The 13,708-nt window shown below is 48.3% G+C and overlaps 6 protein-coding genes across 6 annotated transcripts; 3 read left to right on the top strand and 3 right to left on the bottom strand.

Annotated features, from left to right (window-relative positions):
- Positions 1-439: 439 nt before the first annotated feature.
- Positions 440-1,357, top strand: COCVIDRAFT_111910 (hypothetical protein; the record flags this gene model as incomplete). The annotated part of the gene is made up of 4 exons (XM_014696361.1): positions 440-531; positions 585-882; positions 948-975; positions 1,116-1,357. The coding sequence occupies 4 exons, from the start codon at positions 440-442 to the stop codon at positions 1,355-1,357; spliced, it is 660 nt and encodes a 219-aa protein (XP_014551847.1).
- Positions 1,358-1,836: 479 nt separating this feature from the next.
- On the bottom strand, positions 1,837-2,613 carry COCVIDRAFT_41934 (hypothetical protein; the record flags this gene model as incomplete). The annotated part of the gene is made up of 2 exons (XM_014696360.1): positions 1,837-2,421; positions 2,530-2,613. 2 exons carry the CDS (start codon positions 2,611-2,613, stop codon positions 1,837-1,839), a joined length of 669 nt encoding a protein of 222 aa, XP_014551846.1.
- Positions 2,614-3,159: 546 nt separating this feature from the next.
- COCVIDRAFT_111877 (hypothetical protein) lies at positions 3,160-3,481 on the top strand (the record flags this gene model as incomplete). Its single annotated transcript, XM_014696359.1, has 2 exons — positions 3,160-3,345; positions 3,452-3,481. Coding segments are annotated over 2 exons (216 nt in total), but the record flags the coding sequence as incomplete, so codon positions are not given.
- Positions 3,482-4,139: 658 nt separating this feature from the next.
- Positions 4,140-5,333, top strand: COCVIDRAFT_111873 (hypothetical protein; the record flags this gene model as incomplete). Its single annotated transcript, XM_014696358.1, has 1 exon — positions 4,140-5,333. The coding sequence occupies one exon, from the start codon at positions 4,140-4,142 to the stop codon at positions 5,331-5,333; it is 1,194 nt and encodes a 397-aa protein (XP_014551844.1).
- A 3,167-nt stretch (positions 5,334-8,500) lies between these two features.
- On the bottom strand, positions 8,501-10,008 carry COCVIDRAFT_30711 (hypothetical protein; the record flags this gene model as incomplete). The annotated part of the gene is made up of 4 exons (XM_014696357.1): positions 8,501-8,831; positions 8,894-9,395; positions 9,461-9,616; positions 9,681-10,008. The coding sequence occupies 4 exons, from the start codon at positions 10,006-10,008 to the stop codon at positions 8,501-8,503; spliced, it is 1,317 nt and encodes a 438-aa protein (XP_014551843.1).
- Positions 10,009-11,646: 1,638 nt separating this feature from the next.
- Positions 11,647-13,223, bottom strand: COCVIDRAFT_30710 (hypothetical protein; the record flags this gene model as incomplete). The annotated part of the gene is made up of 4 exons (XM_014696356.1): positions 11,647-12,593; positions 12,650-12,871; positions 12,928-13,066; positions 13,122-13,223. The coding sequence occupies 4 exons, from the start codon at positions 13,221-13,223 to the stop codon at positions 11,647-11,649; spliced, it is 1,410 nt and encodes a 469-aa protein (XP_014551842.1).
- Between the last annotated feature and the right edge of the window lie 485 nt (positions 13,224-13,708).

Below are 13,708 nucleotides of genomic sequence, written 5' to 3'. Positions count from 1 at the left end.
CGATGCGGGCGTTGCAACCAGACTGGACATAACGTTCGTACCTGCGCGGTTGAGATAGATAGTGCAAGTGATAGCGGCGATTCTGATAATTAATTTAGTATATCGTAATAGTTTATTAACTATGATAAAAGTCTGTTGTAATAACTTGAAGTTGACGCGCTAGTGTAAAGTGGCCGACTCGCTTGGGTGGCCGACTCGCTTGTGAACCACGTTACATACAACATCAAAGCATGTTTAATGATGGCTGGTGAGCAGATGAGTGTTGCCAGGCGACACTCTTATCACGTGTAAATTGAAGACATCGCTCGTCCCTTGTACTTGTTCTGAGACTCTTGGCAGGCACTCGCGATGTATGCCGTCATAGGGCTTGCAACTAGCGGCTGACATCGACCGCACGCCACATCCGCCCCCGCATTAACTCAGCTCCGCAACCCCCATCATGGCTTCAGTCAACAGTGCACCGAGGAAGCCGAAGATCGTTAAGATTGAGCCGCTGGAAAACAAGGACGCAAAGTGGGCTACATTCATCAAGTGCGTAGCTGAATTGTCGTCCTTGGCGCACTGGCATTGAATTTTTTCCATAGGACTACCTACACTGATCCCGAAGGCGTCGAGCGCACTTGGGAGTCTGGCGAGCGCCTTACGCGACCCAAGGGTATGGATATTGACGGCGTCGGTGTTGCAGCCATTCTTCAAGATCCTGCAAAGCCAAACGACGAACCGCGCATCGTCCTCCAAAAGCAATGGCGTCCGCCAGTCAATGCCACTGTCATCGAGGTTCCGGCCGGTCTCATGGATCCTGGTGAGAGTGCTGAAATGTGTGCGCTTCGCGAGCTCAAAGAAGAGACGGGCTATGTTGGTGAACTAATCGAAGACCAAACCGTAAGTCATGTTTCTCACCTACTCACGGGAAGACATGCTGATCTTCTACCCCCCCCCCTCGCTAGTTTCGAATCAGCCCTATCATGTTCAATGGTAAGTCGTATATAGCCGGATCACCCAAGTCGATGCACTGGCATCCTTGCTGTATTTCCCACCTTAAGACTCAACATGACGATTATACAAGGGAGCTATCCGTGCCGTTCCGCGTCTCCACTAACTGATCACCCACACAGATCCGGGTTTTTGCAATACCAACTTGAGAATGATCCACGTTACTGTCGATTTGTCTCTTCCAGAGAATCGCAATCCACAGCCAAGCCTCGAGGATAACGAATTCATTGAAACATTCTCGGTTCCACTGAAAAGCCTATGGGATGAGTGCATTGCTCTCGAGAAAGAAGGGTATGCCATCGATGCAAGAGTGGGCACTTTGGCGGAAGGAATAGAGTTTGCGAAGCGATGGAAGTTCACATAGTCCAATATACAGCCAGGGATCTGGGGTAAGATGAACCTTTGGTACGCGCAGGGGTACCGTGGTTCAACTTTCGATATGACATGTGTCTAGCGGAAGAGCCCGCCTGTATATATGCATGTGATACTGCACATCCGAAACACTAGAACATGGGCAGCTACTAGTAAGGTGCTCATTTCCCATTGCTAACTCGGATAATTCTGACTGGTCGTACAACGGTGACTAGTTACTTAGGAAACTCTAAAAAGATTCAATATCATTTCCTGGCACACAATCTTTTTCCAGCTGAGTTTCTGTATCATATCCACGGCTGTATCCTTGGCAGAATGTCTTTCTCCGTTAAGTTATAGCACTGCACCGCAGCTCTCAAGCGCGCGTGCGTCAACTCAAGGAGATTTTTGCGCAATGCGCATCTTATGCTTCGTGACCATCAGTTCCAAGCTCCAGATACGGATTGCAGTCCTTCCAACTATACATTGATCCTAAGCAGAACGCTTGAATAACCTTAAGACAGATCCTTTGTCCTCTGTGGCCCCATTTGCCTTGTCCTTCTGATCCATACGCCTCGCTCTTGCTATACTGTCCACCAGCGCCTTGACCACCTCCTCTACTTCACCCCGCTCGTTCGCAGTGATTTCGAAATGCTTCGAGCCTTGGCTACTTGCCCATTGTTCCGCCATGTTTTTATCCACTTGACGTTTCGATGCATCCTCACCAACGATTACGTCGCGCTTGTTGCCAACAAGCACGCATCCAAAGCGCTTTTTAGTCACATGACCATTTACCTCTTTAGTACTAATATCGTCTCGACATGTCCAAGCATGAACATAGAACTCATGGGTCACGCTGGCAAAAGACAAGCTGCAAGTAATGTCGTATAGCAGGACTATACCGTCTGCGAGGCGGAGATATTCATCGACTATTGTGCGGTACGAGGATGCGATGGGTCCTGTGAGATCCAAGTCTATAAAAGAGAGGGTGAAGGAAGCACCCGAGTGCGAGATGCGCCGGGATAAGGGCATGGACGAGATAGCGGAGTGGGAGATGAAATGTGTGCCTTCGAGGAACTGGTACGGACAAATCAAAAAAAACAATCATCGAGAGAGGGAGAGGAAGGTTGCGCGGGCAATAGGTCACGTGCTGTGGTGTTGGACAAGAAAAGGGTGATGGTTTACCATGTCGACGAAACATGTCTTGCCCACCTGCGAATGGCCAAGCACGACGATGCGAAGTGACTCGGACTTTTTCGAGCGCAACATTATGGAAGGAAGTGGGGCTTGATTGGAGTGGGATGGTAAGGGTATGTGATGAACAAGGTTGTTGTTGGCATGAGAATGACCGATGTTGTAGTGATTGTCAAGGTGCGGAAGTAGGCGCTAAACTGCATTGGAAACATCATTAATGATTTTACCAATACAACCATAGCCGGTCCATTTCTAGGATTTTGCACTAGAAAGAATAAAGCAATGTAGATGTAGATTCGGTGTACATCTTTGGCTAGCTATGAGTAGTGGGTTGGAAGGCTCTAACAACGGTTGTGGAACCAAGTGTCAGCACTAGGTAAGGAAGTAGATGTCCAAGACTAGGGCATCACATGAATACGACGTATGCACTGTAACAGGTTTATAAAAGTCTTGTGTATTAATCTCTTGTCCCTGTATTGAGGCGTCACGCAATAGTGAAGACGAAGAAATAAATAGAGGTCTGGATAGACACCAAAAGATCAACTAACGGGTCTGACAATTCCAATAAATCGCTTGCTTTTAGAGCTTCGTTCCTATACTACAACTACTCCTTTAGACACGATAAAGACCTTTGCCCTGGTTACAATCACAGCACTTGCTGCTCTCGTCTCTGCGCACCCAGCACAGCCTGCTGTACTCGACTCGAGACAAATCCCCGTGTCATCGCCGGAAGGATGTGGGACATGCTATCACGCCAGCATCTCTCTGCCATTCAAGTGTGGGCCTGGAAGGTCTGAACAGATCTATGTAAGTAGTATTTCGTAGGGAAAAGAAGAAGGCATATGTGAGATCGGGCATGGGAGATGAGACGGCATTGCGGGTAGAGGTTCGCACGCTAACTTTGAACCTACAGGGCTCTTGTAAAGCGTGCTGTAAGAACTAGGGCTTTTCTAGGCGCAGTGTTGCGGGTGGAGTAGAGGGGGTATGGGACGAATGGTGGTTGTCAAGATGGGAGGGAAATGTTTGATAGGGCTAAGTTGTATATGAGAGGAAAAAAATATGAAAAAAAAAATCGATAAATTTTCAGCATCTCTGAGAATTTCGATTATGTATCGAAGTCCCAAATATGTATGGATTGGACGGGTTTGTTTCCTCGGAGGGGTGGCCCAGGAATTGGCCGATTGCCAATGGAGAATAGTACTGGGCGCAGCAAGCTGCGACGACGCGAAACAGTAGGGGCGGTCTTATTGTGAGGCTTTCCGCGTCCAACATGACGGAGTCTGCCACACTGCCCCTGGCGCATCTGGCCACTATTCTCTTGTTCGCTCGAGCACTGTCGCCACTCACTTACATACCACTACATTGGCTCGGGGGTACAAGCGGTGAAGAATTTAGAACCGCGAATCCGAGGTGCAAACCATTCATTGGCTTTGCTTCCACCACCAACACACACGCACTACAAGACAAGCAACACAGCGCAGGCGCCGTCTCTTGCATATAACAGTGTCGTGATCCACTGTGTCGCGTAACGCCGTGAACGACGTATCAAGAAAGAACATTACCAGACGTATACAGCGACACGTCGCACACCCACCGGCCCTATGACGTACCGCGACCACAACCTACATGCATACCCGCCCACCCGGCCACGGCCCCTCATCGAGCAAATACCAGACTATCGTGAAGACCTCGATGTATCAGACGAGGAAGACGGATTCTACCAACGCGAAGACGACTTCTTCCTCCCACCGAAGGTCCAGGCCGCCATCCTCCGCACAACCGATCGCATCCCCCGGAGAATCAAGCGCCACTGTGCCGCATACATTCTCGTCTTTTTCCTGGCCATTGCCAGTTGGTGGACATACTTTGGCCCGCGTCGCGCTGCATTTGTCCAGGAACTGCATCTGATGGACCACGCGCCAACCATGAGCTACGGCAGCCAGGTGCGCCCCGAGTTCAAGGGCATGATCCAGGTTACGGACATGGACGAGCAGCATTTGCCCAAGGAGAACAAGCGCCTCATCTTCATCGGCGATGTCCACGGCTGCCGCGCCGAGCTCGAGCATCTCCTCAACAAGGTCGCCTTTGACCAGTCGCGCGACCACATCGTCATGACGGGCGACATGATCGCAAAGGGCCCAGACTCTGCCGGGGTCATCAAACTCGCCCGCAAGTACGGCGCCTCATGCGTACGCGGAAACTGGGAAGACAAACTGCTCCTCTCCATTGCCGAAGCCCAAGACCGCCACGTCCTCGTCATGCCCACATCCGACTCGGACGACTCGTCAAAACTCGACTTTGTCGGCGCACCCACCGCCTCCCAGGGCAACGCCAAGCTGCGTAAACTCGCAAAGCAATTCTCCAAAAAAGACATCGACTACCTCCGCCAGTGCCCCGTTATCCTCCGCGTCGGCACCGTACCCACCCTCGGCTCCCTCGTCACCGTGCACGCGGGTCTCGTCCCCGACATCCCGCTCGAGCATCAAGACCCCTTCCACGTCATGAACATGCGCAGCATCGACCTCAAAACGAGAATTCCATCCTCCAAGCACAATGGCACCCCCTGGGAAAAATTCTGGAACCATCGCCAGCAGAAACTAAAGGCTAAAGAACGTACCACGGCGGTTTATGGCCATAATAGGAAGAAGGGACTTAATGTTCATGAATACTCGTTTGGCCTCGATACCGGGTGTGTTAGTGGCGGCAAGCTTACGGCGCTTGTGGTGGATGGGGAGGGGAAGTCGGAGATTGTACAGGTCAAGTGTGGGGTTGAGGGGGGTTATGGGAGTGAGTAGGGTTTAATCAGGTGTCAACTTACTCGGACTTTTATGTTGGGGTAAATACTGTTTGCATCTTTATGGCGTTTTTTTTTGTTTTTTTTGTACGATAGTTTGGATAGATGAGTGGGTTATGTTGTAAGCCATTTTTACACGCAGGTATGTGACCGACTTCATTTGTCGGTGTTGAGTAATTTTGGATAGCATAGTGTTGTAGACTGTTTGTTACCATCAAAGCAAAAATAAAGAAACCATATCTATCTCGTTTCTCCATGTAGAGTGACAGTAGTGGAAGATAAGCTAAAAGTACTGCGAGGATTTGAAAGGGATGTTGAATGGTGGATTTATGTGAAGTAGGTGTGGGCATCTGATGGACGATGGATATCGAAGTGTATTGTGTGTAAAACGCATACGGGTTCCGGGTACGAGCATTCTAGAAGCAATAATTCCACGGCAGAAACTAATAGCTCTATGGATTTTATTTTTTTCAAAAAAAAAACACTTGGTTACGTTTTCTTCACCCCATCAGCTGCAATATCGTGAAAGTAGTTCAAGTAATTGTTTCCTGTATAAATAACTGACTTGTTTATTTTTATCTCTATTTACTATATAGCGTATAGGATTGATTATCTGAGAAAATAATAGTGTACCACACCCTAACCTGCTAGAATCGGGTATCAAAAAAAAATGACTTTGCAGTCAGGGTAAAAGGGTTCGAGCGAGTGTCTCACTGATCCTCATTCGAATCCTTTTACCCTGACTGCAAAGTCATTCTTTTGATACCCGATTTCGAGTTTTCAGAGATGTGCTAGTAATGATGGGGATTGTTTTTCTAGCTCTGAGCTGGAGTAATGAGGCTCTATGTTGGGATAGTGATTGTTCTAGCTTAATATTTAGAGCAGCTTGGATGCATGGCAATCGGCGACTGGAGTGTTCGGTAGTTATGGCGGTGGGTAGCTGGAGCGAGCGGATTAGTCGGGTTGGCTAGCAGCCACAGTAGTTGGTGGTTAGAATGGTTTATTAGTGAGTGTAGGGTCTTGTTACAAAGGAGACAATTGGTTGTATATGTTGAGATAGGACCCCAGAATGTTACGGAGTGGGCGATTCGTGTTTATTTTTCATCGCTAAGATTGTATGAAGAATTGATTCGAAATGAGGTGAGCTCCTCTGTTTTAGAGAGAGAGGGGATGCAAGACAGGATAAAATAGTGTACGAGATACTAAATGTATAGATACAAGCAAGACCAAAAAGAAGATTGTTGTTGTCGTTGGCTTCAAGTCCCATCCCAAAATATTCCTTGGAACATGTGGACGGTCCAAGCCCAGGATTGACAGTGGCAAGACACCGCCTAGTTTGCCTATCTGTAGAGATCATGCACCAGATACTGGTATACCAAATTATGAACTGCTATTGTTTCAAGTTAACATTAAGACAATGCATCAATCGCAAATCAAGTCGAAATGATCCAAGCAATAGAGTTGACATTTCCTAGAAACAGCAGTGTCTTGCTATAGCTACCCCGCTGTCTAAGTAGCTGTTGTATCTGAAGGGACACATAAATCTTGAAAAATACTGTGGCGGAAACCTCTATATGCAATAAATGGGTCAATGGAGAGATATAAAGATACAGGTAAGATCAAATATTTATGAATGTAGACATAACCACCCGCAGATCACTGAATTTAATTAAGCCCATGGACCTGAATAGCATTGTGAGATACTATTATATGACAAACAGTGCGTGTTTCTCCATTCTCTGCTGTGCAGATCCAGGAGGCAAAGCAAGCAATTTCAAGGGCCTTGTGACAACACTGCAAAACTTCAAGATAACCCGAACCGGCTCATATGATAGATCTGTCACCACTGCCGGGAACGAAGAAACAGGGCAGGAGGAGGAGGTATATACATGTCCTTACACCTCTCTTTGAGGAAGGAGTGAGGGAAAAGTGAGAAGCACTTCTGTGCAATATAGTTTCTGTCTTAAAGAACACAATGTACACCCACAAGCAAACTATGATGAGAACTTGTAGAGGTAAACACAAAAATACAGAGCATTCCTGCCAAAATGAAGAGCTGTCTTAAGAGAATTATGTCCTGCAACACTGAGAACTCAAGTCTCGTGCAAGGCAGCTCAATGGACTCTCCTGAAGCACTGTCAGCACGGTACAGGCTCAATCATATGATCAAGTGTATCTTCTTTCATCAAAAGATCTGTTAGTTAATGGAAGCACCGTCACAACACACTTGCATCGTTATTCTAATTTCTCATTGCAAAAGTCTGCTTGTAGACGAGCCAGTAAACAAACCTCCACACCACCACTTCCACTCATAACAAAGCAAAGTCGGAGAAGAGAACAAGCTCGCCTCCGATCGATGCGCGTATTTCCAGCAATACGTCAGCGGCTGATACTCCACACTCAACTACACAGTCATCATTCATGCAATCAAGCCTTCTTCACGTCTTGTCCCGTTCTCTCCATCTCACCTCCACCGTATACGCACCGCTTGCGCCATATACTTACAGTCGTACACCGAACATACGCCCTCCCCATGTACCTTGTCAAAAGCCTCATCACTGTTACACGCTACAAAAGTCAAAAGTCGCCCCACAAACGCGGTTCGGTACAAACCGGATTACCCGGGATTCACCCTTTTTGCTCTTCTCCCAACCCAAACACGATAGGGAGCTTATGTAGCTAGCTGTGGCTAGGCAACACGGGTCAACTGACGTGAGCGCGGGAAGAAGACCCGGCAGAGTAAGTGAAAGCCGGGGATCTGCATCGTGGGTTCTATGTTTTGCAGCAAATAATAAGGGAGATACTTTGTGGTCGTCGGCTGGAATTCGGAGGAGCTGTCTGGGGGGAATGGGAACGTGGTAAGAAGGGGGGGGGGGGGGGGTTGAATGTTGTACTACGTACTTAGTATTTTCAATAAAGTTTGATGGGAGCGGCAATCATGTGCCGTGGTTTTTTTGGTGGAAGATCTGCGCTTTGGGGTGACTTGGCGTACATACAAGCGGGGACAACTTGGGCTGCATACGAGTGGAGACTGGAAAATATTGAAAGAGGTTCAACTGGATTGGATGAATTCTGGTGTGGTTGTACAATAGTATTAACGTAGATTAATAATTAGACATGGGGTAGTTTGCACTCGGCCATCTAGGTTTTTCACCTTGTCATGCTGATCTAAAGGCTGGATCCAGCTTGAGTTGCTCCCGGGAACTGCTTTTGCAGAGCATCCCAAAGCGGCTCACCGCCCTCAGTCAGATCCTTCCAGGCGGGGCAGGACAAACTCAATAGTGGTTGTGCAAGCGTGTCGGTCACTAGCCTAATCGGAACATCGAGCGTCGAGAGGAGTCCAGAGAGCGAATTAGGTAAAAAGGTCTTGAGCACCTCGAATACGAAGCAGAGGAGGTTGTTGTTCTCCAATAATGTCGTGAGGTTGACCACGCCGCTGGAAATGTCACCGAGATCGACGCCAGTGAATGAATTCACTTTGCCAGTATTACCGCCAATGCTGCAGCCAAGTGTTAGGTACTGATGAGTAGACTTGCAGAGCGGAATATCATGTGTACGTACCTGCCAAGAACAGGGTATTTCAAGACCCAGCTGACAATGTCCAAGTTAAGTGGGACCAAACCATATTCGATTGTCCTGCGGTACCAGTTGTTGGGAATGGTCTCGTGTCCCTTGCGGTATTCAAAAGTTCCATTGTCCTTCTTGAAAACACCAAAGAAGCTTCGAAAAACCTCTTGGGTCAAAATGCCATCGGGATGCTCGGCTGTGTGGTTGGATAGGAGGCGGCCAAGGAAGAAGTAACCGGCGTTGCGACTGACCATGCCACTGACAGGACCATAGTAGAAGTTTGGGTTGGTTTGGACGCTTTGCACCCAGCGACGAGCAGCTTGATTGGCGAGTAGATCCATGGAGAGCACACCATTTTTGTCGGCACGGTCGTGGAAGTCCATGAACAATGTCATGTTCATGGTCGCGGCATCGCCCGTGACATAGAGATCATTGCGTGTGAGCGACGAGTCCGACTCGAGCCAGTTATGGGAACCCGAAAGACCTCGAGGCTTGCCTAGTAACGCCAAGAGCATGAGTGACTGTTGTTTTACATTGTAGTTTGAACACACGATGACATACCCAAAAGTCCAATTAGGTTGCCCAACAGGTTTTGCCCCACGAGTCCAGTGGGTGGACCTCCGATGGAGAAACCAGGATTTAGCGACAGTGGGTTGCCGGTCCAAACAGTTCCCATGATACCAAGAATGAGAGAGAGTTCTAAACCCATACCCATGACTATAATATCAAAAGGTTAGAAAATTATTCCACCCCCGAGTTATATGCGATTGGCGAAACAGACCTTGGTTGATGGCGGTAACGACTTCTGCGAAACTAGTGATACCAGTGCGAGAAATGTAGCCATGGTTTGCCAGGGCGTTCAGTCCAGGGCAAGGACCGCGCTCGTCGGTGGACTTGGGAGCCTGAAATGCATGTCTTCCAGAAACATCAATGGGTTTGGTGATGTCAATGATGAACCTTTTCTCCTTTTGGTAGTCTTCTACCGACCGGATTGCTGCATTTAGCTTCTCCGGCGTTAGGCCATGCAGGCGGCGGTGGTCAAGAGAAGGAAAAGCGTTAACGACACTTTGCCCCAGCGAAAGAGTGAGAAGAGCAGTTGAGAGTTTCATAATGAGCGACTAAAAGTTGGTAAAGAAAAAAAATCACTTGAACGGGTGTTTGGGAATTTAGAATTAATCTGAGATGGATGATTGAAAATCAGTCGCTATTAGCCAGTAGGCAATGGGCAATTAGTGATTCAACGTCAGTCCCCAAGGGTGCCCGGTGGGGAAAGATCTGTGGGGCGTTATGCGAGCGGCGGGATCCGGATACATAAAATCCGCAAGGTACCTACTCAGTATCTTGTCAGCGGGCTCGGTGTGTCGGTGTGACCTTGCGACCAAAGCAGTATATCGCATGGCTGGGCAGGAAATGAATGGGGGCGAATCCTCATTTCCACAAGTCCCAAGACTGTGGGGAAACCGTTGAGTAGTCTTATGCACGAAGAGGATACCTTTGGGTTCTCGGACCGTTTCCTTTTGGGATATAGCTTGTGGGTGTTTTCTGAAAGCAAGAAAGATCAACATCTGCCGCCGTGAAACAGAGCAATATCTACGGTCTCGGCTCGAATTGCATGTTCGTAAGACGGAACCAATTTTCTGATTTCCTTGCAAGAAACGTGTAGAGAAAGATCGACAGTGGTAGCCTACCAAAAAAGTGCAAGCATCAATTAAACGGCCCGTTTAACGACAGCTAGTCAGCCCCACCAAACCCGTGCTGTCAAACCCGATTCGGCGTTTAGACCCGGTCAGCCGCCTGTCCCTACGCTCGGGTACAAACTGAAACAGATCAGTCTTGTTGCTACCACAAAAAGAGTAATTCCAGGAGAGGAGGCCTCAAGGCACCGACCCATATGCCAAGCAACATCTGGGGCAGAATACGAGCACCCAACGCCTTCTGGAAGCACCGACCGCAGTGGACATGAGAAAAAAAAAGGACTAGTAAAACTCCCGTATCCACAGTTTCAAATCTGGAACTGATACGCACGATAGGGATTTGCAAGTTACAAAAGCGGAACTGGCAAAGGGGGGTGAGTGTATCCCTTTGTACCCCCTTGGTCTGCGCTGTGGGATATCTCACGATGACGCACACCGACTTGGAAACTCAGGCGAAGATCCACTAACAGGGTGGTACCTGGAAGCCGGGGATGTCCCTGAACCGGGTTACATTCCTATTCCCCAGCTGCAAGTAGGAGTTTTTGTAAAATGGGGGGGTGGTATACAGACAAGGTTCTTAGTCAGTCTTGCTTCCTGGGCTGGCACGGTAGCTTGGTGACGCACTATCACCCGTGTCTGCGCCGCCTTGCTATCACGCACATCCGAGTTAGGCGCGAGAGTAAGACGGCAATTCTCGACCCCTCGCTTTGTCATGCCACAGTCATGGTCGGCGACTTGGACATTGTTCTTGTATCTGTTGAGGACATTGCTACATGGCCAGGGTGGATGATGCGTCTGAGTGAGTGAGGTACGCAAAAGACATGTATGTGTGTCTAGTAGAATAGAATAGAATTGCTTAATTCGTGTATGTATTAACTAATAGCCATGAGTGTAACGTAGAATAGGTATATGATGCTTTTTCTAACAAAAAAAAGAAAACAGATATGGTCGTCCATGTGATTCTAAGAATTCCAAGATCCCAAACGCCATACATGGCTAACCGGAGCCTTTTCCGCTTCTGAACATGCGCCATGGTATTGCAACAAAACTAACTCAAACATGCTCCTTTCCGGTCATTGGCCAGTTCCAATCCTGTGGGCGGTCATTAGGATGCGAGGTACTGTTATGATCAACATCGACCTCGTGCGTTTGTGTGATCCAAGTGTTGGACTCTTTGCGGGAATGTGGTTGGGCTTCCTTGGTGAGATGTGCGCGATCGCTGCTGTCAATATCAGACAGCGGAATAAAATTGTCATCTTTCGTAATCCCCTTTATTGAGACCCGGCCCAATTTGCTGGGGGTAGTGGAAGAAGTTGCGTGGGAACCGCCGCTCTTGTCTGTCGAGTTCTTGCTTGCCTTGACGGTTGTCTTCATCTTTGGCCATAGCTTGCCAATCAGGAATCGATGGGCAGGCATGCATCCACAGACAATAGACACATCAATCTCAATCAAACTCCAGAGTCCAGCGTCGACGTAGTTCCAGGTAATGTTTTGTGTGTTGGCGAAATGGATAAGCGAGTACAAGCGGACAGCGGAGACCACAATGACGAAGATACCAACGCCAAACATGCTCATGACCATGAGCTTTTTCTTAAGGCCCATGTTCAGTCCAGCCAAATGCTTCATTGGGAGAGCCATGACGATTGCATCCAACAGGATGTTGATGGCAGCTGCAATCCAACCCTGAAGATGGATGTCGTTGCATGTACCTTTGTGTAGTCCATCCCACTGTGTCCAGGCCATGCTGATAGGCGTACATTGGAAGAGAGTAGCGAAGAAGAAAGCAACGGTATATGCAGCCGACAGACCCATGACACTGTAGACGATCATCTTGAACTTTTTATCTGGAAAGACGCGCAGGTAGAAGAAGAGAATGGAGATCTTGGAAATACCAAGAGCTGTCACGTAAAAAATCTCTCCGTAGAAGTAGTATCTGAGGACATTGGTGATTTGGTAATCCTTCAACGTCCAGATATCTCGACCAAGACCGTTATCTACCACTGGAGAAAAATGTTAGCAAGTTTGCTTGGCTTGTAGAGAAAAACCAAGTTCTTACAGTTTTTGATAAACACGGTAGGAGGAATTGCGAGCGCAAGCACAACGGCCATGGTGGCATCGTCCCATGACACCTGACGACCACCTTTACCGATACTGGCCGCCATTCTGAGAATGTAGGATACTATAGCGATTCCACATCCGACAAGGCCACCGACGATGAATCTCTTGCCGTTGTAGCGTTCAGGGACGCCACAGCCTTTGCTGCTGACATTCTTTGTTTCTATCACTACTGTCAGTGTCCGAACGCGTCAATTGTCAATGACTGGGTCATCTTACGCAGAAGTTCGTATTTGGTACATGTTTTCGCGGCACATAGACCAACAGCAGCATTGAGAGCCTTATTTGTGCACAAGCACGCCGAAGTGAGATCTGTCGCGCAGGATGATGTGGGGATGACCTCGATAAAACAAGCCAACTACACTCGTGTGTTAGACGCGAGAACTAATCATATGACAGCAGGATGAACATACCGCACACTTAGGCATACTTTCTGCCAGAGTCGCCAGTGGGTTTTGTGCTTGGACGCCAGCTGCGAAGGCTGCAAGCCCTAGCAGAATGTTTCCAAACTTCATGGCGAGGTGGAAGGTGTGCCTTGCCAAAATGCAAAGCAAGAAAAAGTATTATTGGTGCAAAGAGAAAAAAAGATGATTGGCGTAGTGTCGGAAGCCACGCTGATGATCAGGGTCCCGGAGGTAGGTACATGTACGAATATAAATCTGCAGTGAGCCTTGTCCGGTTGACTTGCTGAGAAGTTGTTGGACGTGAAAAAGGCCCGGCAAGTGCCGTACATGATCAGTTCATGAGCTCGACAGCCAAGAGACAATTCTCCGATGTCATGGATCCGCATAAAATGTCCACAGCCAGGGTGACGAAGACAACCCAAAGCAATGGGTCGCAGTGATAGTAGCGTCGCATCGAGAATAACATCAAGACTGCGAAACAAGCTGCACAACCACCTGTGCGCAGTTTTTCCCATCGCCGGGGTACTTAGAATGCCAATCCTAAGCCTTCCTGCATACGACGGGCCCTTGAGCATTTCTTCCCCGAAAGCTAGTCC

This window comes from Bipolaris victoriae (genome assembly GCF_000527765.1).
Source record: "Bipolaris victoriae FI3 unplaced genomic scaffold scaffold_126, whole genome shotgun sequence".
NCBI classification, from domain to species: Eukaryota; Fungi; Ascomycota; class Dothideomycetes; order Pleosporales; family Pleosporaceae; genus Bipolaris; species Bipolaris victoriae.
Note: the sequence above shows the minus strand (reverse complement) of the source record. Positions and strands in the feature narration are given on the sequence as shown.